General features: G+C 32.9%; 1 protein-coding gene across 4 annotated transcripts in view; it reads right to left on the bottom strand.

The window, feature by feature from the left end:
* LOC145288103 (popeye domain-containing protein 3-like) overlaps positions 1-25994 on the bottom strand; it is a 221224-nt gene that overhangs the window by 34915 nt on the left and 160315 nt on the right. For all 4 annotated transcript variants that reach the window (XR_013869263.1, XM_080136160.1, XM_080136162.1 and 1 more), the window contains exons 4-6: positions 23174-23296; positions 7915-8020; positions 4388-4540 (exon numbers count right to left, since the gene is read on the bottom strand). Coding sequence is in view for 3 of the 4 variants with exons in the window: in XM_080136160.1 (XP_079992286.1) it covers positions 4388-4540; positions 7915-8020; positions 23174-23296 (382 nt within the window). In the remaining variant the exon portion in view is untranslated. The remainder of the gene's footprint in view (positions 1-4387; positions 4541-7914; positions 8021-23173; positions 23297-25994) is intronic.

Genomic DNA, 25994 nt, shown 5'->3' with positions numbered 1-25994 from the left:
CAGAAAAGTGTGTACCTGTTTTCCGATGGCAAAAACGATTTCTTTTGATTATCTTTTCATTTGGTAGTAATAATAAGATAATAAATATCATTTTAAACGATCAGTAAAACTAAACCCTATAGATCATCTTCACAAGTGTGTTTCTACGTTTAAGAAAATATACATAAAATGTGTTTTTATGGTAATTGGGAATGATAGCAACTTATAGTTTAATATTAAGAGATTTATAAATAATTGGAATCAGAATCAGTAATTATATTGGAATCGGTAATTTGGTATAAAATGAAACAGCTATGGATCTCACAGAATCATGGACCGGAAGTCCAAGACTTTTTTTTTTTTTTTACACAGTGATCACCACTTATCAAGGCCCGGAAGCCACTCAGGGATAAGGGTTATTGCAAGTACATTACGTTAGTGTGGAGATTTGATGAAGTGTTTAATTAAGGGGGTGGTTCATTAGGAATTTGTTAACATTGGACTTGAAGACATCCAAGTTGTAGTCCGGAGGGAAGCAGCCGACGGAACAGAGTTCCACAGGCGTGCAGTTCTAAGAAAGAAGCTTTGTTCATGGAATCCGCGTTTTGATTTAGGCACAGATATAGAGTGGGGGAATTTTTTCATAGTGGATTCAGCTAGACGGGTGTTTTTTGTGAAAGATTGGCGAGGGGGGACCAGAGATTGGATTTCAGACGAGCACCTGCCATGGAAATGATAAAACAAGGATAGGCTCGCAACGTCTCTTCTGTGGGGGAGAGGTTGCAGGGTAGAGAAAAGGGCATCCCCCACTAAGCCACGAAGTATATTTTGTACTCTGTCAAGGCAGGATAGGCTGTTTTTAGCAGCTCCTGCCAAGATATGGCAACAATACTCCATCCTTGGACGTACTTGGCTTTTATATAGATAGAGAATTGCATCAGTAGTGAGATATTGTCTGGAGCGGTAGAAGGATCCCACCATCTTTCCAGCGACCTTGGCAACAGACTTGATGTACGTGTTCAATTTCAGATCAGGAGTAAAGGTCAAACCCAGAAACTTGTCAAAACACGGGGCCTCACCCAGACGAGAGCCATCCATCACAATTGGTGCCAGATAGGTATCAGAGCGTTGATGATGTAAGGATAGGAGTTTGGTTTTGGATGCATTAAAGGTCTCCAGCCACGTCTTCCCCTACTGAACCACGCGCTCAAGATCAGAGGAGAGAGAATCAGAGAGAACTTTGTCATTTACAGCCTTTGATGTGTTGCCGTAGATGGTCGTGTCCTCAGCGTAGATGTCAACGAATGATTTAAGTATGTGTTTAGGGAGATCATTGATGTAGATCAGGAAGAGAGTTGGGCCCAGGATTGACCTCTGAGGGACTCCAGCACTAGTCAAGTATCATGCTTCAGTTATGCTCTAAACAGAAACATCCATTTCGAACGCACCCTTATCATATCAAATAACCTACTGTTGATTTTATATCCCGGGCCTTTCTACTTGTGCACTGATAATTGCTTGAATTAAAGTTTAAAATACAAAAGGTTAAGTATCATGGTGCAATTATGCTTTAAACAGAAACATATATTTCAAACGAGCCCTGCCATCGCAAAGAATGTACTGTTGATATTTTAGACTGGGTCTTTCTGCTTGTGCGGTAATAAAACATCTCAAATGCACTTGTTATTTTAGGCTGTATAAGGTGCAAACTTTGGTGAAAATCGTTTCTTCCTTCAGATTTTTTTGATTATTCATTATCAATACTTATTGATAACATTCAGATACGAAACCTATCTAAGAACACTGCCAAGCACATAAAGTAAATTGTGTGAAATTTCAAACCAATCGGCTCAGTCGTTTAGGAATCCATAGGACTGAATTCGCGCACCCCCCTACACACACACGCGGCCCCTTTGATATAATCTCTATTATTATATAAAAGGAACTTTCTGTGTGTCTCTGTATGTGTGTGTCCCTGTGTGAGTTCGTTCCCTATGGACTCGAAAACTGCTGGGCCGATATTTATAAAACCAATAGTAGTAGTACAGTGCAATGTAGACTACAATGTATTGTGAACTACATCACTGTGGGAGGCCCGTGAAGCTTCCTCCCGGTGCATCCACTAAGGCAGGCAATCGATTTGATTTACAAATAGGTTATTTTACCGGTTCCGGTGACAACAAAAATATGGAAGGGTGAATCATTCCTTGGTCACCATTTAACTCCGGGCAACGTTAATGCCCTCTGCCAGTATATATATATTACCGTTTTATCTGCTTAGTTACATATGTTTCGGTTACCGAATCGTATCAATGACCCAGTAACTTCATCAGACTTTCTGTAAAGTCTGATGAAGTTACTGGGTCATTGATACGATTCGCTAAGCAGATAAAACGGTAATAAAAAATATATTTGCTCTGCAATAGTATTGAGCACTTTCTTTAGGTTTTTACTAATTACCATTTTATATATGTGTGTATATATATATATATATATATATATATATATATATATTATAAACAAATGCCCATACAAATGCTAGAACGAGCCCACATTTGCAAATGTAAAACTTAGATCTAGTCACGTTCATCAAAACACATAAATATGCATAAAAACATATCGTTATTCAATGCCCCAGAAGCTCCAACGTATGTCTCCGAGATTGGTCAATATGAAGGGACAAATTCTCCTTTATGACAACACTCGCCTGCGTGTTGCTCAATTGACCCTGAAGAAGCTGAACAAATTGGGCTCCGAGACTCTGCCTCATCCGCCATATTCACCACTTATCACTTTTTGAAGCATCTCAACAACTTCCTGCGCGAAAAATGCTTCAAAAGCCGAGATGATACCGAATCGACCTTCAATGACCTCACCCCTTCTAGAACTGCGGATTTCTATGCTAATGAGATAAATATTGTTTCTCGTTAACAAAAACGTATCAATTCTAATGGTTCTTATTTCGATTAATAAAGTTTATTATGAAAGGAGTTATGATCTTTTGAAGTTGAACGTCAAAAAGCGACATTATTTTTGCATTAACCTAATATGTATCCTTTATAGCTTTCTTATATAAGATTTTTTTTCATTTAAAATGTCTTCATAAAAGAGTTATGATTAATTGTACTTCTGCATGTTTGATAATTGTGAATTATTTGATAGTGGGTTTGTGTGTGTGTTTTTTATGTACGATTTAAGGAATCTCTTTTATAAATTGAATATTTTATCGAAGAAATCACCTTTACTTTCAGATTTAACTTTTTTATTGATTTTAATATTTATTTTTTCTCACTTAACAGCATTAAACATTCTAACCATCATCTCTGTAGATGCCTATGTTATCTGTATCAATGTAAATGATAAAATTATAACAAAACTAGCTGAACACCCGGCGTTGCTCGGTCGAACAATACGCTTAAACATGATATTTTCATTTATGCAGATTGCGTATGTATTTTTTATCCGTCCTCTATTGATTATTATATATTACGAGGAATAATTTGCCCGGAGAACTAATTCGCAAAAACATAAACAAATAACAATGATAATGGCGTTCATCAAATTCCGTCTGTGTTTCTTTACAATATCACGTCAGTTGATATTTGGCCTTAGTGATGAATGCACTAGAAAAGTCACTTTTGATTAATGTTTAGTTTTAAAGTATGCAAATGAAAAATGATTTGTGGCAGTTTCAAATGGTACTCTTCTTTTATCGTAAATTGAACTCATTAATAAGAAAAAAATAAAATAAAATGGTTAGAAACACCCGGGTCGTTTTGTAGTTGTACGCTCTACCACTGAGCTTAATCTTCAGATGCCAATAAATCTGTTTTTAAGAAGAAATGATTTGCTGAGATTTTATTATTTCCCTTTCCGGTATAACGTAAAATATGCCCTGTAAAAATTCTTCTTTTTTTATCTATAAGAGAGAAAGACTATTTTTGAGATCGGATTTTTTCGATTTTCGATTCTTATCGGATGAATTTCTATACAAAACCTATCTGAGAACACTGCCAGACATATAAGTAAACTTGTGTGTGAAATTTGCAAAAGATAGGCTCAGCTGTTTCGTAACCAATGAGGAAGGAACTCACACACACACACACACACACACACACACACACACACACACACACACACACGCACGCACGCACACACACACACACATTCTTTTATATAATCGTAAATAAAAATATATAGACCGACTAAAGTAAATTAATATATATATATATATATATATATATATATATATATATATATATATAAAAGGAGATAGATAGAACGAAAAATATGTAGATAATTATTCCCTATCATATTACACCTTTATGCTATTTTCCTTTTCTAACCGTTTTTTATTGTAACCCCAAATCTATCAAGATGATGAAAATATGGAGAAGAAATGACTTACTTTCTCGTTGAGGGCGTACAATTTATTAGTTATGTCACGGCCGAAAATGAGACTCAGCACAGCTGCCAAGTACGGCTCTTTTATCATTAAATACTCAAGGCTATGCCTTGACCAGAATATGTACCGACATGTGGTATCAGCGACAATGGAGACCTGCAATGAGAAAAATAGAAAAAAATACCAAGTTTTCACGCACACAATGTAAATATATAGGAAGCTTTTGGAAAGTCGATGGCAAAACTTCCGGATCTTGATTTATATGCGTCAATAATGAAACAAGTTCTATAAATATACGGGGGTCATCCTCAAAGTAATGCCTCCTATTTTTATTCCGCCTGAATTAGAGGGGATTGCAAATTAAATTGCTTTGATGGCTGAACTCATGCATTCATGGTATGAAAGTTTCATCTCTCTGTTGCAGATATTGACGCTGTGAGACTCTAAGAAAGAAACCTCTATTATGTACATGCGTCAGAAGAGAGATGCGTCCTTGAATTTCTAGCAAAAATGTCTTGTCAATGACGGTGACTATGGAGAAAAATAAATTTTGAAGCACAAAAAGTCGCTCGTTTTGATGGTAAGACTCCCATTTCCGTAGTTTTTCAACTTTTCGAGTAAAAAAATCAGAGACTTTATTTTTGGAACGACCCTTCTACGTCCATGAATGCTTGCTTTTTTGAGTTATGGATGGTTGAAAAAATATTGATCACTATTCTGTATTGTAAACATCTGATTCGCAGAATGTGTGTGATGATGCATTGTTTTTCTATATATGAAATTTACAAACACCATCTTTGTGACAGGGTCAAAGGTAAAATGAGACAAGGTTTTATATTGAAAAATATAATAGAAAAATATAATAGAAAAATATAATAGAAAAATGAAAAATATGTCAGAAAACAAATACAAAGGCCATAGGACGCAGAAGAAAGTTCCAGAGCATCATGATCAACAGAAGCTTGTTTGATAGGCAACATGAAGAAATCAATCAGTATCCTAAAAAATAGTGGTCTTTCTTATTTCAGATAACAGCACTCTCAAGCTTCTAGGGTTAACATTTACAGACAACATGAATTGAAACAAATATATTGAGGCAATTGATAAGGCTGCTGCGAAAAAGGTGGACTCTCTCTCTCTACTGTGCTAAAAGGCTACTTACACCTAAGAGTATTCTGTATCTCTACAAGACCATAGTTCGCCCATGCATGTAGTATTATTACCACATCAGGGATAGTTAATCCTTCGCTCCTAGACAGAGTAAAGAAAAAAAGAGTCGCAACCTAATAGGTCATGAACTATCAACTAAACTCCAACCTCTGTCCCATCACCAACTAAGACGTAGCATTCTTGTGTCTGTATTACAACTATTTCAATAGCAAGTGCTCTGACGAACTCCAAGCCTTGTACGCCTCGATGACAATACCCTCTACAAACCCGACAAGCACCCCAACACTATAGAGAGCCCTAGATGCCGTAAACCTTCTACTTAATGGTTTTTCTCTCAGACTGTTGCATTTTGGAATTTTCTTCCAGTCCCCTGTTTCCCCACCTGTATGACATGCAGAAATTCCAGTGTAATGTGAACAGACATCTCACTGCCCAGCTCCATAAATAGTATTCATGCAAATCTGGCTCCAAACAGGCTAGGTAACATACAAATATCCGTGCATGAGGTCGCCAAGCTAATCAAGAACCTAGATTCAAGTAAAGCAACTGGCCCTGATAGCATTCCAATTATAGTGTTAAAAAAGCTTCAACCAGAACTTGCTTCCATACTTACGAAACTATTTAAGCGCTGCCTTAAGGAGAAGTGCTTTCCGACTCCCTGGAAGACCTCATCAGTTTGCCCTGTATTTAAGAATTCAGGTGATAAATCATCTCCCTCTCAGTACAGGCCAATAAATCTCCTGTGTGTTATGAGTAAGTTGCTGGAATCCATATTAAATAGAGAAATAGTCAACCACCTCAGCAGGAACAACCTTCTTAGTGACACTCAATATGGTTTCCGTTCTGCAAGATCTACCGTAGATGTGCTGACGGTTATATCCCACAGGATTAGTGAATCTCTTGAAAAAGGCTTCCTTTCTAGGGCAATTGCTGTTGACATATCAAAGGCCTTCGACAAGGTATGGCATAAGGGTCTACTTCACAAGATTTCCAGCTACGGTATAACTGGAAATGTTTTCTCAATCATTAAATCATTTCTCTCCGATAGGCTCATAAGAGTAGTGGTAGATGGACAAAATCGGAGACCTGCAATATAAATGCTGGAGTCTCTCAGGGGTCAATCCTGGGCCCACCTCTCTTCCTGACCTACATCAATGACCTCCCTAAACACATACTTAAATCATTCGTTGACATCTATGCTGATGACACGACCATCTACGGCAACACATCAAAGGCTGTAAATGACAAAATTCTCTCTGATTCTCTCTCCTCTGATTTTGAGCGCGTGGTTCAGTAGGGGAAGACGTGGCTGGAGACCTTTAATGCATCCAAAACCAAACTCCTATCCTTACATCATCAACGCTCTGATACCTATCTGGCACCAATTGTGATGGATGGCTCTCGTCTGGGTGAGGCCCCGTGTTTTGACAAGTTTCTGGGTTTGACCTTTACTCCTGATCTGAAATTGAACACGTACATCAAGTCTGTTGCCAAGGTCGCTGGAAAGATGGTGGGATCCTTCTACCGCTCCAGACAATATCTCACTACTGATGCAATTCTCTATCTATATAAAAGCCAAGTACGTCCAAGGATGGAGTATTGTTGCCATATCTTGGCAGGAGCTGCTAAAAACAGCCTATCCTGCTTTGACAGAGTACAAAATATACTTCGTGGCTTAGTGGGGGATGCCCTTTTCTCTACCCTGCAACCTCTCCCCCACAGAAGAGACGTTGCGAGCCTATCCTTGTTTTATCATTTCCATGGCAGGTGCTCGTCTGAAATCCAATCTCTGGTCCCCCCTCGCCAATCTTTCACAAAAAACACCCGTCTAGCTGAATCCACTGTGAAAAAATTCCCCCAATCTACATCTGTGCCTAAATCAAAACGCGGATTCCATGAACAAAGCTTCTTTCTTAGAACTGCACGCCTGTGGAACTCTGTTCCGTCTGCCTGCTTCCCACCTGACTACAACTTGGATGTCTTCAAGTCCAACGTTAACAAATTCCTAATGAACCGCCCCCTTAAGTAAACACTTTATCAAATCTCCACACTAACGTACTGTATTTGCAATAACCCTTATCCCTGAGTGGCTTCCGGGCCTTGATAAGTGGTGATCACTGTGTAAAAAAAAAAAAAAAAAAAAAAAAACAGTAGCCCCTCACGACTAAGTGTCTCTATGCCTTATTTAGGTTGAACGAAATACTGACCTTTGCCTTGTTTGGCTTGGAGGAATTATTGACCTTTTTGTTTTACTTCTAGTTTTTAGACATTAATGAAAAGTTTATCCTATAAATGTTGTCTAAACTTGATCCTATAATTTCGATGAAAATGTCCAAAAAATCTCAACGTTTTATTCATACCTGGTATTTTTCTTCACCAGAAACACTAGACTCGAACTCTGGAGTATCAATAAATTGTCCCATGTAAATATGATGTAAAAAGTTTCTGCTACTGTAGACACTCAGCCTGTAATAAAACAAAACAAACGAATGTTGCATTTATAAAAAAATGGTTTTATCAAATTTATACATTTTATAATTTTAGTATTTGATTATTTTAGTATTTTAGTATTTGTAGACAAAATGAATTAGTTTTATCCGTTTTTTACTTTTTTTTTTATTTTTACTACATTTACATAAATTTGTTTTTTGCTTTTTATTTTTACTACATTTTGATTTGTAGGCAAAACATTGCGATTGAGATTATTTACCGAATTGAAATTCCTAACAAACGATTTATACAATCTGGTGTTTTTCAGTGAAATATTAAGGAACATTCAATATGCTAATGTTATATTCTCTATGAAATAATTTAAAACTTGTCAGTCATGAAATTATTCATTAAATATTTATTTTAATTTTTGGAAAGATAATGCAATAAAGGAATATATATATATTATATGGCACAGTCAAGACACATAAACCTGATTTCCCTCTCCGACCTATTATATCCCAAATTCCGACTCCCATCTATCGCCTAACAAAAACACTAAACGAACTTATCAGCCCATATATTCCTAGTAAATATAGCGTTAAGTCCACACATGAACTAATACAAATATTAAAATCAATGCAACCAGAAAACAAAATAATTTCTTCCCTTGACGTAGAAAGTTTATTTACAAATGTACCTGTAGTAGAAACAATAGATATAATTATCAAGAACATTTATAATAATCCATCACTCCCCCCACTTAAAATTAACAAAAGAGTTTTAAAAAAATTGTTACTAATTTGCACTACAGAAGTACCCTTCTATGACCACAATGGTAACATTTATACTCAAATAGACGGTGTGGCAATGGGATCAGTCCTCGGACTAACCCTAAGTGAATTCTACATGGCTGACTTAGAGAACAAAATATTTAAAAACAACATAAAACCCCCAATTTATGTACGCTACGTGGATGACATTCTCATTTTAGCTGAAAATAATGAACAGATACACCAATTACAGCACCTCTTTCAAGAAAATTCAATTTTAAAATTCACAGTAGAGTTAAATAATAACAATAAAATTCCATTTTTTGATGTCCTTATTGATACGTCTAATAACACTTGTAATACATCTGTATATAAAAAACCAACTAGCATAAACTCTAGCCTCCTGAACTTTAAAAGTGAGTGTCCACAAAGGTACAAAATAGCCATAATAAAAAATTTACTAAATCGCGCTAAAATGATATCCTCCACAAAAAAAGCATTGCTAATTGAAATAAAAAACATTAAACAAGTACTCATCAATAATCATTTCCCCAATTACATTGTTGATGAACAAATAAAAAAAATGCTACAATCTTCCGATAACCATAATAATAATGTTAGCCAACACCGCAATGCAAACCCCATTAATATATTTTACCAAAATCAAATGACGCCTAATTTCAGAATCGAAGAAAATGCAATTAAAAATATTATACGAAGATACTTGACGCCTGTTGACAGTAATTTTAAAATTAAATTTATTATCTATTATAGGAAATTTCGAACACAAAACCTTGTGGTTAAAAACAACTCTTCACCGGCGATAAAAACGTTGGAACAAACCAATGTAGTGTATAAATTTAAATGCTCTATTGGAGAATGTAACTCCAAAAATAATACATACATTGGGCATACAACAACAACGTTGTCCCGGCGAATAACTATGCACCTTAACGACACAAGCGCGATTTACAAACATTTAAAAAAAGAACATAGCTGTCCCCCCTCCAATGTTAGAAAGGTCCTCGTTGATAATACAAAAATTATACAACGGGAAAATAATGTAAAAAAATTAAAGATTCTTGAAGCGTCGTACATTAGAACTCTTCAACCTAATATAAATGACATTGCATTTCAAAAAAGCAGTAACGTTCTGAAATGTCTTGCGTAGTCCGTGTTGGACGGACTTCGTACATGGTGTCTACGAACTTACTGGTTTTAACACTCGAATTTTTAATCGACTTTTATTCTTAATCGACTTTTATTTTAACTCATCACTGACTATATATATTTTAGTTTTCATTTTTAATCCTCATTTTCGCAACCCTGTATTTTTAACACCTGATGATGATTCATGGACGAATCGAAAGCGCTCGTAACAGCAACATGTATGGATCCTTTATTAATATTTTTGATTTCGAAACAAAAAAGACAATACGAAAAATTGAAAAATTAAAAAAAAGAATTATAAGACAAAATATCTCCGTTGTATTTAATAATATTTGCTTGAATATATATACATATATATATATATATATATGTATATATATATATGTATATATATATGTATATATATATATGTATATATATATATATGTATGTATATATATGTATATATGTGTATATATATGTATATATATGTATATATATATGTGTATATATATATAACTACTTAATTTACTCACATAAAATTAATATACGAAAGTATAGATTTATGCGTAAACTTTAAGTATTTACTTCAAAAGTGCTTAATACTAGAGCTAGTTAGTAATTTATAAAATATATATGGGGATTAAGCTACACTGAATATTCCGCGTTTCATCCACTCTAGGACTCTTCATGCTTATGCGCGAATTCTGTGGTTGTTTATCGTTTTTTTTTTATATAAATATGTGTTATTTTTTCAAAAAAAAGACAAACAACCACAGAATTCGCGCATAAGCCTGAAGAGTCCTAGAGTGGATGAAACGCGGAATATTCAGTGTAGCTTAATCCCCATATATATTTTATAAATTACTATATATATATATATATATATATATATATATATATATATATATATATATATATATATATATATATTACTTAGCGGGGGGTGGAGCCTGACTTTGCTCGGCCGTAAAATACGCTTAAATATGATATTTTAATCCGTCCAGATTTTTATATATTATTATAGATCGTGATTTCCAAAAAAATATTTGGGTTCCATCAGCTAGAATCAAAAACGAAACTGTAGCATTCGAAGCTGGTGACGTTACCACTGTACCAACGTGACATAAAATATGAATTGGGTAAAATTTTAAATGAAAAATAAACTAAAATCAATGTAGAAAATGTATTACGATTTTTTTTTCAATTTTGACCTATTTTTGAACTCTTAAAACTTTTTATCGGCTAAAACCCCATAAAAAACGGCTAAAACCCCATGAAAAACGGCTAAAAAAACCCATAAAAAACGGCTTAAAAAAACCCATAAAAACGGCTCGTAAAAATCTAATCATTTGAGGCCCCTTGCCCAGTTCTGCGACTTTTAGTTTCGGAGGAGATAGAATTTGAGAATATGGAGACAAACAGACAAACATATAGCCTTTTATATATTAGATTTTTATAAAAAAGAATCGGTTTTGCAATAAAATCGATTAGAAGTAAATGATGAAATTTAAATCGCATAAATACTTTCAAAAACGCAAACCCATGTTAATCTGCATAGTTGTTACTATCCTACCTTGTCGATGAGTCTTTTTGTTTGCAATTTTAAACATTGTCCTTCATCTTTGGTCGTTTTTATCTATTCATTCATTTCTTGTAAGAAAATATTAACATATTTTGAATGTTAAGTCAACAAAGAAATATGTGTTATTTTTTATAAACAATAAAATTGATCGAAAATTGTACGAAATGTTGAAATTTAAATCACATAAATACTTTCGAGTTTTTATTTTTTACTATTAAATTTTTTACTATTAAATTTTTTACTATTAAATTTTTTACTATTAAATTTTTTACTATTAAATTCATAAATAATAAGTTGTGGGTTGTCTTTTTAATTTTCAAACTTATATTTTAAATATTTTAAATATTCATAAATTTTGAAAATAAACCCTTTGAATTAATTAATTAATTAATTAATTAATTAATTAATTAATCGACTTTTAGTTTTTAAATCTTACAAATCACACCTATTCATAGTCTTCAACTTGCAATATCTGATCAAATAGTTTTTGTTTTTTTCTAATGTAAAAACATATATCGAATAAAATGATTTTTACCTCTTAAATTTATAAATAATAAGAAGTTAAGAGACAAAGCTGCATGTCGGCTGCTATTGTAATAGTAACAGTTTCATTATCATGACATTGTTTTGCATTTTTGAAACAATGTGATTTCGGAATTCAGCCGAAACATCGTGAGAATAACATCCAGAATGAGAACAATAATCCAACAAAATACACATAATCAATCCTTATAAGAAAATGTTAGAAAATGATTATCACAAGCAGCGCCCATTGAAATAATAGTAAAAACGTTTCGAGCATCGAAAAGCAGTAATATATGGAGAGGTTGAAAAGTCGGTCATGACATCGTCTTGCATTTTTAAAACACGAAAAATTACCAAATTCAGTATAAACGTTGTGAGAATAACGTCCCAAATAAGAACAATAGTCTAAAAAATACAAATCAAAAAACTAAAAAAAAAAAAGGATTATAAAATGATTATCACAGGCAGCTTCCATTGAAATAATAGTCAAAAAGTGATTCTTAAGTGAAACCATCATTATTCATTATGTTTTTCTCTGTTGTTTTATTGTTGCTCATTGGATGAGAAATGTTTGCTTTGCTTTATGACCAATGAAATGCTTCCTTACAAAATCAACAACGATTGGCTATGAAAAGCTGTCATTTGTGGTTTGCTGAAGTTAATATTTATTGTGTGTTGACTCTAACAAGTTCTGATATAACAATTAGACTCTATTTTATGTGGTGGCAAAAAACTGCCTTTCTTATACCAATAGAATGTGTTACAGAAATCGATTTCATTTGTGTTGCATATCTAAAATCTGCTTTTCGCTTCCCTTCTTTACAATTTAAATTATGGCTGAAAAGTTATAATCTTTTTTTTATGCTATGAGTCCCAACTTACGAAGGCCAAAAGCCAATCGAGGATAAGGGTTAATGAAATTGTTAGTTAGATGAGGGGATTGAAGTGGACAAAATTTTATTACTTAAAAAAGACAATTTAACAAATATTTGTTAATATTGAACTTAAAGACGGTCATCTTTTTGGCTATCGTTCTTTGCAATGTAAATTATGACTGCAAAATGTATATTCTTAATTTATTTTATGAACGATAGATAATTTTTTTATGCTAATGAGTCTCCACTTACCAAGACCAAAAGCCACTCAAGGAAAACGGTTATTGAGAGTGTCAGTTAAATGATGAATAATACTATGAGAAGATTGGAAACAATAAATGTAATGGACAACATTTTATTAGTTAAAAAAGACGGTTTGATCACTATTAATATTGATCTTAAAGACGACCATGTTGTAGTCTTCAGGGAGAAAGTCCCCTAATAATGTGTTCTGCATCCTAGTAATTTGTTATTTTTAACAAAGATGCTTGCAAAAATAAAAAGACATCTTTATCTGCATTATTATTTATTCTGAACAAACTGTACAAATCTGGCGTTGTCCAGAAGTCGTTGTCCTTGTATTCTAATTTCATAAATTTGTTCAGCTTTTCTTTACATTTATTTCTTGCAATGAAATATTTACATTTTTGGAATGCTACTTCAATAAATTTTACTTAAAAAGAAGAATTTGTTGTGTAATAAAATCGATCGAAAGTCTTACATCCATCTTTCACCTCACGTTCTTATTCCTCGCACTTCACCCCTTACACTCCGTTTTCTTTTCAATAAAGCTTAACTACACCAATCTAAAATATGGGCTTGCTTTAATATGCTTGTGTTCTTTTTATAATAGTATGTTAGCAAGCTTATCTATTATTCTGCATACTAAACATTGTCTACATGATGATTGCAACGTCTTGTGAGACGAGTGCCACTCCCTCAGACATTTAAAATCCATGAGCCCAAATGCCTGAGGGAGTATCTATACAAAGATGATGTTACAGAGTCTTAGCTTTGTACGACAGCTAAGTCTCTCTCTCGGTTCAAAATGTTGAGATCCAGCAACAAGCAAGAGCAAGATAGCCAGCAACAAATTAAACTGCAGACCAGCTTAATGCGGGTACTGGTCTCCCGCTTTACGGTTTTTTAAATCAGAGATTTGCTTCTCCTAGAAAGGTTGCCTTCACCACGGCTTACGGGAGCCCTCTCCACCCCAATACGCATATACACACACACAAATATACACGGTGCTAGTTGGCCGTTGACCCAGAAAAAGAGTTCATTCGCCCTTTGGAAGGTCTTGTTTTTAATCCTCCAGGAAGACTAGCCGCCCTCCTCACCAAACAAGTCTGGTGGGTGAACCAGTTTAGTCGCCGGTGACCCGACCATGAGGCAGGTAGTACTGGGTTACATGGTACCAGTAGCATATGACATGACTTGACATACTTATGATTTCATTGTCTACATACATACATACATACATACACATACACACACACACACACACACACACATATATATATATATAATTATTTCATGTATTTACATAAAATTTTATATTTCTATTTTCAGTATTTATTACAATCGTGCTCAATGCAGAAGTAGTGCTCAATACATGAATGGGGAGTTTTGAAGATATGTACATGACAATTAAGCTACATATAATTTTCCGCGTTTCATCCTGGCGAGGATTCGTTGATCTATTGCATAGAATTGATGTTACCGCGTGTTTTTATATATTCACATATATTTATTGCTGATTTTGCTAGTTAGCGAATCAGATTCTTTTTTACTCTCACACTCATTTCTTGCAGCTAATGGTTGTGCGTTTATCAGACAGAGGTTCACGACCTATAATTCCCCTCCTTCTTTGTTCGTTTTTGAAGGGAATATTCCTCCGTGTGTATTAGAAGGTAATCTAGTTTGAATCTGAATGCCTTGTCTGTTTGTATTTTTGTTTATATTAGTTTCTTTATTTGTTTATTAATTGATTGTTAGAATTGTAATTATAATTTTTGTTGCTGTTGTTATTATTATATATATTTATTTATTTAAAAAAGTGTTTGTATTCTAAATGTAAAATTTATTTTGTGTATACATACGTTTGCTATTTCACATCTGCAGTTTAATACATTTTGGTGTTCTTTACAATTTAGGGTAACGAATTTCTTATTCAGACATAGTCTACAATAATCGTCTAATTCCTACATGTACTGTCTCGTCATAGAAATTTCCACAAAATTATCGGCGAACGTCCATTTTATTTAGTTGTTCACTAATTCTGTTTTTATTCAGCGTTTTTCTTCTTGACTTTTAATGTACTTCTATGGTTGCAATATTTGGTTATAAAATCTATGAAGGTCATACCTGCATAATAATTTTTGTTATTAGTGTTTTCTTTGGCAAATATTGTGGCATTAGAAACCATGTTTTTGACTAAGCATTTATTTTGTTGTGGACAGAGGGTGCAAACTGTACAATTACAATTGTTCTGTTCATTGTGAGTGTTTTTATTTTTATTAGGGTTTTTCATTACTATTGTTAATGATTATATTTTTGTCCTTTGTTGTTATGTCGGCCACTTTTCTTATACTTTTGTTATTATTATGTTCCCATTTAATATTTAATATTATTATTATTATTATTATTATTATTGTTATTATTATTATTATTATTATTATTATTATTATTTGCTTTAATTATCATCTCTAAGTTTTCACAGATACTATTGGGCAGTTCTGTCTTATTTTGATTAAAGATTTTGTGTATGGGATTTGTTATGAGGAAGTGCTTTTCGATAAGATTTGGGAATTTCTTGCGGGAGTTTGTCTTTAGAAAAGCCATATCGTTTAAACGAACAAAAACAGGGATGGATTAGAGGTAAATTCAGTCTCTGTGTGATAAACATGCAAACATCATCTGAAATATAAACGTGTATGAATGATATATAATCTGATTGGCAGCACCACGTGAATATATAAAGACACGGGAAAAAAATCCTCATGAGTATGAAACGCAGAAAATTCTATGTAGCTTAATTGCCATATATATTTTCAAACCTAGTACACTCACAGACACAGACACAGACACACACAGACACACACACATGTATATATATATATATATACACTTTAGAGGTCATACAGCAATATGGGTTTGTATTAAAATCCATATTAAATTGTCACTATCGCAGCTATATATATATATATATATATATATATATATATATATATATATAATGGACAGTCAATTATTCCCCCACTAACAAACAATCATGAGGTTGCTTGCACGGCAACTGACAAGGCTAATCTGCTTGCCAGTCGGTTTGCCTCAAACTCCACACTGAACTCGGTACACCACTCACTCCCTGAAAAAAAAAGAGAATTTAACAAAAAAAAAAAGTGTATATATATGTATATATATATATATATATATATATATATATATATATATATATATATAAAATAAAAAAATAAAAATAATTGTTAGCGGTGGATGTATGCGAGTACGTGTGTGAGTGTGTAGGTGGGTATGTATATGTGTATATATGTATGCTCCTACACATATTTCTATGTATGTACGTGTGTGTGTGTGCCTGTGTGCGTGTGCATGTGTACGTGTACATGAATATATATGTATGCGTATGGGATTGTGTGTGAGTGTATGCTATACATGGGGAAAGAAAGTTTTTAAAAAAGAACCCTAAAGAAGCCATAAAAACCTTCACCATATGGACTAAAAAACACTCTTTGAAACTAACTTTGACCGGTCACAGTGAAACACTTACAGCTGGAGACAGAATGTCTAAACACTGAACACACGCATCGCACCAGTCACCACTATGAAAAACATATTTAATATCAGCGGAGGCATATCCACAAACTCCCATTTTAAAGAAAAACTTTTTACGAAAATATCTGAAGAGAGCACACCCTAAGCTCGAAACGCGTTATAAAAATATTTTAAAATAAAAATATGATGAAAACCTTTTAAAAAAACCCACAATTGTTGATGGCTACACTCTTTTAAATATACATTTTTTCTCTCGTTGGAACTACACAACCATCACTTTAAATATAAATAACTACAACGACAGAATGCCAGCAACAAGAAAAAAGTCTCTGGAGGACCTGATGGATTCACAGACAAACCTCTCCATAGAACACAAACATCTCGAGGACGGATTGCAACAACTAAATGAGAAAATGGACAGAATAATCCAACTCATTTCCAACCAACATGATAAGAAAGAGATACAATTTGAGGAAATCATTAACCAACTCAAAGCACAACAAGAATACCTGGAATACTTTAGAAGACCATACATACAGAATGAAGTACTAAAAACCAAGAAACGGAATCTCCAAAACTGGAACATCCTCCTTAAACAAAGAAAAATGGCTTTTTACCATGCAGTAAAATGCAGTGACACCGCAGCAACATACAAGACATTTCTAACGATGAAGGACCAATTCATTCCATATAAATTCCGGGAAAAAATTACACCACAAGATACAGAGGAACAAGTGAAAATTAAAAAAGCCCTATGTATTTCAAAACTTCAGGCCGAAATCGACATACGGGAAGACAAAAAAGTACACTCTACGGAGAAGTACACAGAAATTGACAATAAAATATTTAAAAAAATCAAGGAACTCTGCCCCAAGGAAACACACCAACCCCTCTTGGAACTCTGGGATTCTGAATGCAAAAAAGAGGAGGAAAAATCCAGGGAAATCATTGGACGGAAAATAACCTGGCTAAAAAACCTGCCGGAAAAAGAAAAAAACAAACAATCGACAAACACATACAAGGACAACCAGGAACAGAACACTCTTACACGATATCCGCAAACACAGAGATCACATAACAAAGGTAAGAAACGAAACATACACCATACACAAACATATCCACACAACAGATACAACTACACACAAAGAAGCAACCACAATATATTCACATCTTACACAAATTCCCAACAACTGGCCCAGCCAAAACGCACACTAATAACACCTCAAAATTACACAAGAACCCGCACCATTAACAAACACAACACACCGGACAACATACCACACAATACATCTCCACAAAAATACCCACTTATATACAATCCTAAGCAATACAAACCTAACTATTACCACCCAATTCAGCGAACACAATCAAAAGTCCATTCCCACAGACACTACATCGCTAACACAAACAACGAAAAAATACCTTTACTAAACAACCCCTACCAAAACACCCCCACAATGCAACACAACTACCTGAGACATCACATAATTCAAAACACTACCTACAACTCTCACCCCTCATATCCCACACAAAGAAACAAACCCCTAAGGCACCTCCCCCATCAACGGGAACAATCAGAATATCCCATGCAACACCAATCCCAACAAACAGACCTCCCCTACAACAAACCCCGACAACACAACCCTATACAACAATGCATGTATCCTCAACAGCAACACCAATTCCAACTGAAACACAACTATCCAACACAAAAAACATATAACGACAACCCATTCAACCATTTATCACTGAACCCTCACAATATTGTACACGACACTCATTTTACAAGGAGACATCACACCACCCTAAAACACACCACTCCTCGAAACAAGGAAACAAACAACTCCCAGCATTTTTTAGGAAGCCCCCAGGGAACAACAATTCCAGGTTAGAAAAAATTAGACCCCAAATCATCAATTTATCCACATACTCCTTATCAAAGAACGAAATGGAAATACTGAAGCTGGGCCTCAAATTCTGCCCCACCCCTAAAAGCAATATAGCAGAACTAAAAAAGGACCTTAAAGAATTCGAACGGAAATTTAGACTAATAGAAACACTAGATAACAAAGGGGACAAAGATGATTCTTTAGTAAAAAACAAATCAACATATTTCCCTAATAAACAGAACAACACAAAAGAACTAAACAGCTACTTCGAAAATCTCTGGAACCTTAACCTCCAAAAAAAACACAAAACCACAAACAACCTCACACATAAGCAAAAACAAGCACTCGAAAAGATCCGTAATAATAATGACATAATAATAAAAGAAGCAGACAAAGGCAGTGCCGTAGTAATCATGGACAGAACGTATTATGAAACAAAAATTACAGAATTACTGGATGACAAACACTACTATAAACCCATTAGTACCAACATAGATAACACCACCATCTCAAAAATCACAAAACTTTGTACAACACACAACAAAATATTAAAAAAGAAAGAAAAGGACTTCCTCACAAATTTCATTACAAAGACCAACAACTTCTACGGACTGCCTAAAATACACAAATCTGGCACAATAAAACTTGCCATCGATACACAAAACTCAGAATATATTAGCGCTCCAAACCCTAGCGACCTTACATTTAGACCCATTGTAGCAGGACCAGCCTGTCCGACAAGCAGACTTAGCAACTTAATAGACATCTTATTACAACCTTTCACAGATCAAGTTAAGAGCTACATAAGGGACGACATCCATTTTCTCACTACCTTACCACATACAGTAGAAAACGGGACACTATTAGTTACATTTGACGTTAGTAGTTTATATAGTAATATACCCCATGAATTAGGAAAAGAAGCAATACTATTTTGGATCAACAGACACGCACAAACACTACATCCCAGATTCACAAAGCAATTCATTATCGATAGTATAGACATAATTCTAAATAATAATTCCTTCGAATTCAACAATACCAACTACATCCAAACACTAGGTACAGCAATGGGAACGAAAATGGCACCGACTTACGCAACCCTTACATTAGCCTACTTAGAAGAAACCTTATATAAAAAAATAGAACAAAAATTTGGCCACAGCACTAAAATACTGTTTGTAGAATCATGGAAAAGGTACTTAGATGACTGCTTCATCCTATGGAAACCCACATGGGGGGACATCACAGACTTACACACCATACTCCAGAACCTACACCCAAAAATTAAATTCACCATAGAACAAAGCTCTACAGAATTACCTTTCCTAGACATACTGATAAAGATTAAAGACAATAACATTATCACAGACATTTACCGCAAACCTACAGACACCCAACAATACCTACACTTTAAAAGTCACCACCCTAAAAGCTGCATAAAATCAATTCCCTACACCCTAGCACGTAGAATCTGCACCATAATCACGGACAATAACCTTCGAAAAATCCGACTCAAGGAACTACGAATAAATTTAAGAAAAAGAAAATACCCATCACAACTTATAGACAAAGGGATCCAACTTGCGACAAATATACCAGTAGAAGATTTGAGAACCCCTAAAGAACGAAACAAAGAACAAATCCTAACATACGTCTCCACATACAACACAAACAACCCTGAACTTTTTACAGAGATAACGAAAAACCTCGTCCTACTTAACCAAAACAGCAAACTAAACAATTTCCTTAAAACAACAAAAATAATAAAAAGCAAACGCCAACCCAAAAACCTAAAACGCATTCTTACCTCATCCAAACTCAATCAAGACGCAACAAAAGGAGTCACAAAATGCAACAAACAACGATGTGGAGTCTGCAACATAATATTAGAGGGAAACACATACACATTTGCGAACCCCATACAAACATTCAAAATTAAAAAAAACCTAGATTGCACCTCAAAAAACGTGATCTATGTAATAAAATGTCCAGCATGCGATAAATCCTACATAGGCGCTACAAAAAACCTTAGTAATAGAGTATCCCTACACCGATCCAACATCAAAATCGCGGAAAATAGACACCTACATGTATCACAACATATACACGCATGCAGTGGAGGCAGATTCGAGATAATGCCCATCTTCCAAACTGACAACTACTTCTACTTGCTAACTCAAGAAAAAAATTTCATAACAAAGTTTAACCCCGCCTTAAACGTCTCTCCATAATTATACACATAAATAGGCAAAACACAAAATACACTTGCACGCATGCATGCTTGGGTAGGTGTACACCCTCACACACGAAACAACAAAAAAGCACAATAAGGCACACGCAAACTTTCGCGGGTGCGCGCGCCCATACCCAGTACAGTACCATTTCTCTTAACTAAACAAACAACTAGAAATTAAACGTATATATGTGTGCGTGCGCGCGTGTGTGCGTGTGTATACGTGTATGTGCGTGGGTGTACACATATGGTTATGTATGCGTGTGTGTGTAATTATATATCATCTGTTATCTATGCTACATCTTGTTTGTATGTATACGTGCACTTATGTTTGGGTGACCGAATCCATGTATGCATATGTGCATGGATTGGAAAGGAAACTTCAACCAATATATGCATAAGGTGGGATGTATGAATATGTGTGTGTGTGTGGGATTGTGAGTGCATGTGCCCATATATATATGGGTGGATGAGTGTATACACATCCGTATGTATGTGTGTGTATGTATGTATATGTACATATGTATGCACATGTATGAGTGGGTAAATGTGTTCGTGTGAATATGGATATACGCGTATATGTGAGCCCCTGCATATGTCTGTGTGTGTGCATGTGTGTGTGTATGTGCCTACATAGTATGTGGATGTTTGTGAGTGTATGTGCACATACATATATGTGTGTACATATATGTGTGTATGTGCGTGTATGTGTGTGTATATATATCTTCTACCTATTATTCTCCATCTTACTTGTGTGTGTGTGTGTGGGTACGTGTACGTATGTCTGAATGATTAAGCGCATATATACATGCGTGTTTTGGTAGGGGAAAAAAAAAAAAAAAAAAAAAAAAAAAAAAAAAAAGTGTATATATATGTATATATATATATATATATATATATATATATATATATAAAAAATAAAAAAATAAAAATAATTGTTAGCGGTGGATGTATGCGAGTACGTGTGTGAGTGTGTAGGTGGGTATGTATATGTGTATATATGTATGCTCCTACACATATTTCTATGTATGTACGTGTGTGTGTGTGTGCCTGTGTGCGTGTGCATGTGTACGTGTACATGAATATATATGTATGCGTATGGGATTGTGTGTGAGTGTATGCTATACATGGGGAAAGAAAGTTTTTAAAAAAGAACCCTAAAGAAGCCATAAAAACCTTCACCATATGGACTAAAAAACACTCTTTGAAACTAACTTTGACCGGTCACAGTGAAACACTTACAGCTGGAGACAGAATGTCTAAACACTGAACACACGCATCGCACCAGTCACCACTATGAAAAACATATTTAATATCAGCGGAGGCATATCCACAAACTCCCATTTTAAAGAAAAACTTTTTACGAAAATATCTGAAGAGAGCACACCCTAAGCTCGAAACGCGTTATAAAAATATTTTAAAATAAAAATATGATGAAAACCTTTTAAAAAAACCCACAATTGTTGATGGCTACACTCTTTTAAATATACATTTTTTCTCTCGTTGGAACTACACAACCATCACTTTAAATATATATATATATATATATATATATATATATATATATACAGGGTGACCCCAAAAAACGGGCCCAACTCTAATTAGGGCCCCGTTTCTTAGTGTTTTGTCCGAATGAAATGAAACTTTGGTCACAACTAGTTTATTATATTCAAAACATCACATCAAAACACTAGGGTCTTTGCCCTTTTTTCTCCGTTCTACAGCATATGTTCTAGATGGCCTCCATTTAGCTTTTGTTTTTTTTTGGGGGGGGTCACTCTGTATATATATATATATATATATATATATTTATATATATATGCATATATATATATATATATATATATATATATATATATATATATATATATGTACATATCCACACACTCACACACACACACAGATACACGTATATAAATATATATATAAATAGATAAGACTGAAAAATCCTAGAGTGGATGAAACGCAGAATATTCAGTATAGCTTAATCGCCATATATATTTTATAACTTACTAACTAGCTCTACCTACGTATTGAGCACTGTTGAAGTACATACTTAAAGTTTACACATAAATTTATACTTTCGTATATTAATTTATGTTAGTAAATGAAGTAGTTATATATATATATATATGTATATATTTATATATATATATATATATATATATATATATATATATATATATATATATATATATAGATTGGTGTTCAGTCGGCTATCAGAAAAATATAACAAATAAAACAATAAAGCACATAAAAAATTATGCGAGTAAAAAATTGTAGCAAAGTAAACTATTTAGATGCTGTCATGTCGGGGAGTCATCATCAAAGCGAAGATGTAATAAGATATTGTGAAAATACTTACATGCCCGATATTAATAATCCAAGTTTATCTGTTTTTGTGATGGACTGTGTAGCATAGCACTCTCCTTGGTAAAGAGTCATTAAAGTGCAAAATTCGGCATTGGTTAGTTTTTTAAAAATGCATCTGAAAAAAAAAAAAATGAAACAAAAGATGAAAACAAAAAACTTTGAAATTTGATTTGAAACTTTTATGAACTTTACATGAACATTTCATAAGAATATTTCATAACACATGAACATTTCATTTGAAATTTGATTTGAAACTTTTATGAACTTCATATGAACATTTCATAAGAACATTTCATAACACATGAGCATTTCATTTGAAATTTGATTTGAAACTTTTATGAACTTCATATGAACATTTTATAAGAACATTTCATAACACATGAGCATTTCATTTGAAATTTGATTTGAAACTTTTATAAACTTCATATAAACATTTCATAAGAATATTTCATAACACATGAACATTTCATTTGAAATTTGATTTGAAACTTTTATGAACTTTAAATTAACATTTCATAAGAACATTTCATAACACATGAACATTTCATTTGAAATTTGATTTGAAACTTTTATGAACTTCATATGAACATTTCATAAGAACATTTCATAACACATGAGCATTTCATTTGAAATTTGATTTGAAACTTTTATGAACTTCATATGAACATTTCATAAGAATATTTCATAACACATGAACATTTCATTTGAAATTTGATTTGAAACTTTTATGAACTTCATATAAACATTTCATAAGAATATTTCATAACACATGAGCATTTCATTTGAAATTTGATTTGAAACTTTTATGAACTTCATATAAACATTTCATAAGAATATTTCATAACACATGAACATTTCATTTGAAATTTGATTTGAAACTTTTATGAACTTTAAATGAACATTTCATAAGAACATTTCATAACACATGAACATTTCATTTGAAATTTGATTTGAAACTTTTATGAACTTCATATGAACATTTCATAAGAACATTTCATAACACATGAGCATTTCATTTGAAATTTGATTTGAAACTTTTATGAACTTCATATGAACATTTCATAAGAATATTTCATAACACATGAACATTTCATTTGAAATTTGATTTGAAACTATTATGAACTTCATATGAACATTTCATAAGAACATTTCATAACACATGAACATTTCATTTGAAATTTGATTTGAAACTTTTATGAACTTCATATAAACATTTCATAAGAATATTTCATAACACATGAACATTTCATTTGAAATTTGATTTGAAACTTTTATGAACTTTACATGAACATTTCATAAGAACATTTCATAACACATGAACATTTCATTTGAAATTTGATTTGAAACTTTTATGAACTTCATATGAACATTTCATAAGAACATTTCATAACACATGAGCATTTCATTTGAAATTTGATTTGAAACTTTTATGAACTTCATATGAACATTTCATAAGAATATTTCATAACACATGAACATTTCATTTGAAATTTGATTTGAAACTTTTATGAACTTCATATGAACATTTCATAAGAATATTTCATAACACATGAACATTTCATTTGAAATTTGATTTGAAACTTTTATGAACTTTAAATGAACATTTCATAAGAATATTTCATAACACATGAGCATTTCATTTGAAATTTGATTTGAAACTTTTATGAACTTTAAATGAACATTTCATAAGAATATTTCATAACACATGAGCATTTCATTTGAAATTTGATTTGAAACTTTTATGAACTTTAAATGAACATTTCATAAGAACATTTCATAACACATGAGCATTTCATTTGAAATTTGATTTGAAACTTTTATGAACTTCATATGAACATTTCATAAGAACATTTCATAACACATGAACATTTCATTTGAAATTTGATTTGAAACTTTTATGAACTTTAAATGAACATTTCATAAGAATATTTCATAACACATGAGCATTTCATTTGAAATTTGATTTGAAACTTTTATGAACTTTAAATGAACATTTCATAAGAATATTTCATAACACATGAGCATTTCATTTGAAATTTGATTTGAAACTTTTATGAACTTTACATGAACATTTCATAAGAACATTTCATAACACATGAACATTTCATTTGAAATTTGATTTGAAACTTTTATGAACTTCATATGAACATTTCATAAGAACATTTCATAACACATGAGCATTTCATTTGAAATTTGATTTGAAACTTTTATGAACTTCATATGAACATTTCATAAGAATATTTCATAACACATGAACATTTCATTTGAAATTTGATTTGAAACTTTTATGAACTTCATATGAACATTTCATAAGAATATTTCATAACACATGAACATTTCATTTGAAATTTGATTTGAAACTTTTATGAACTTTAAATGAACATTTCATAAGAATATTTCATAACACATGAGCATTTCATTTGAAATTTGATTTGAAACTTTTATGAACTTTAAATGAACATTTCATAAGAATATTTCATAACACATGAGCATTTCATTTGAAATTTGATTTGAAACTTTTATGAACTTTAAATGAACATTTCATAAGAACATTTCATAACACATGAGCATTTCATTTGAAATTTGATTTGAAACTTTTATGAACTTCATATGAACATTTCATAAGAACATTTCATAACACATGAACATTTCATTTGAAATTTGATTTGAAACTTTTATGAACTTTAAATGAACATTTCATAAGAATATTTCATAACACATGAGCATTTCATTTGAAATTTGATTTGAAACTTTTATGAACTTTAAATGAACATTTCATAAGAATATTTCATAACACATGAGCATTTCATTTG

This window comes from Euprymna scolopes, chromosome 11 (genome assembly GCF_053919585.1).
Source record: "Euprymna scolopes isolate OS-2025 chromosome 11, ASM5391958v1, whole genome shotgun sequence".
NCBI lineage: Eukaryota > Metazoa > Mollusca > Cephalopoda > Sepiida > Sepiolidae > Euprymna > Euprymna scolopes.
The sequence above is the reverse complement of the archived record's forward strand: the minus strand, read 5'-3'. Positions and strand labels throughout refer to the sequence as shown.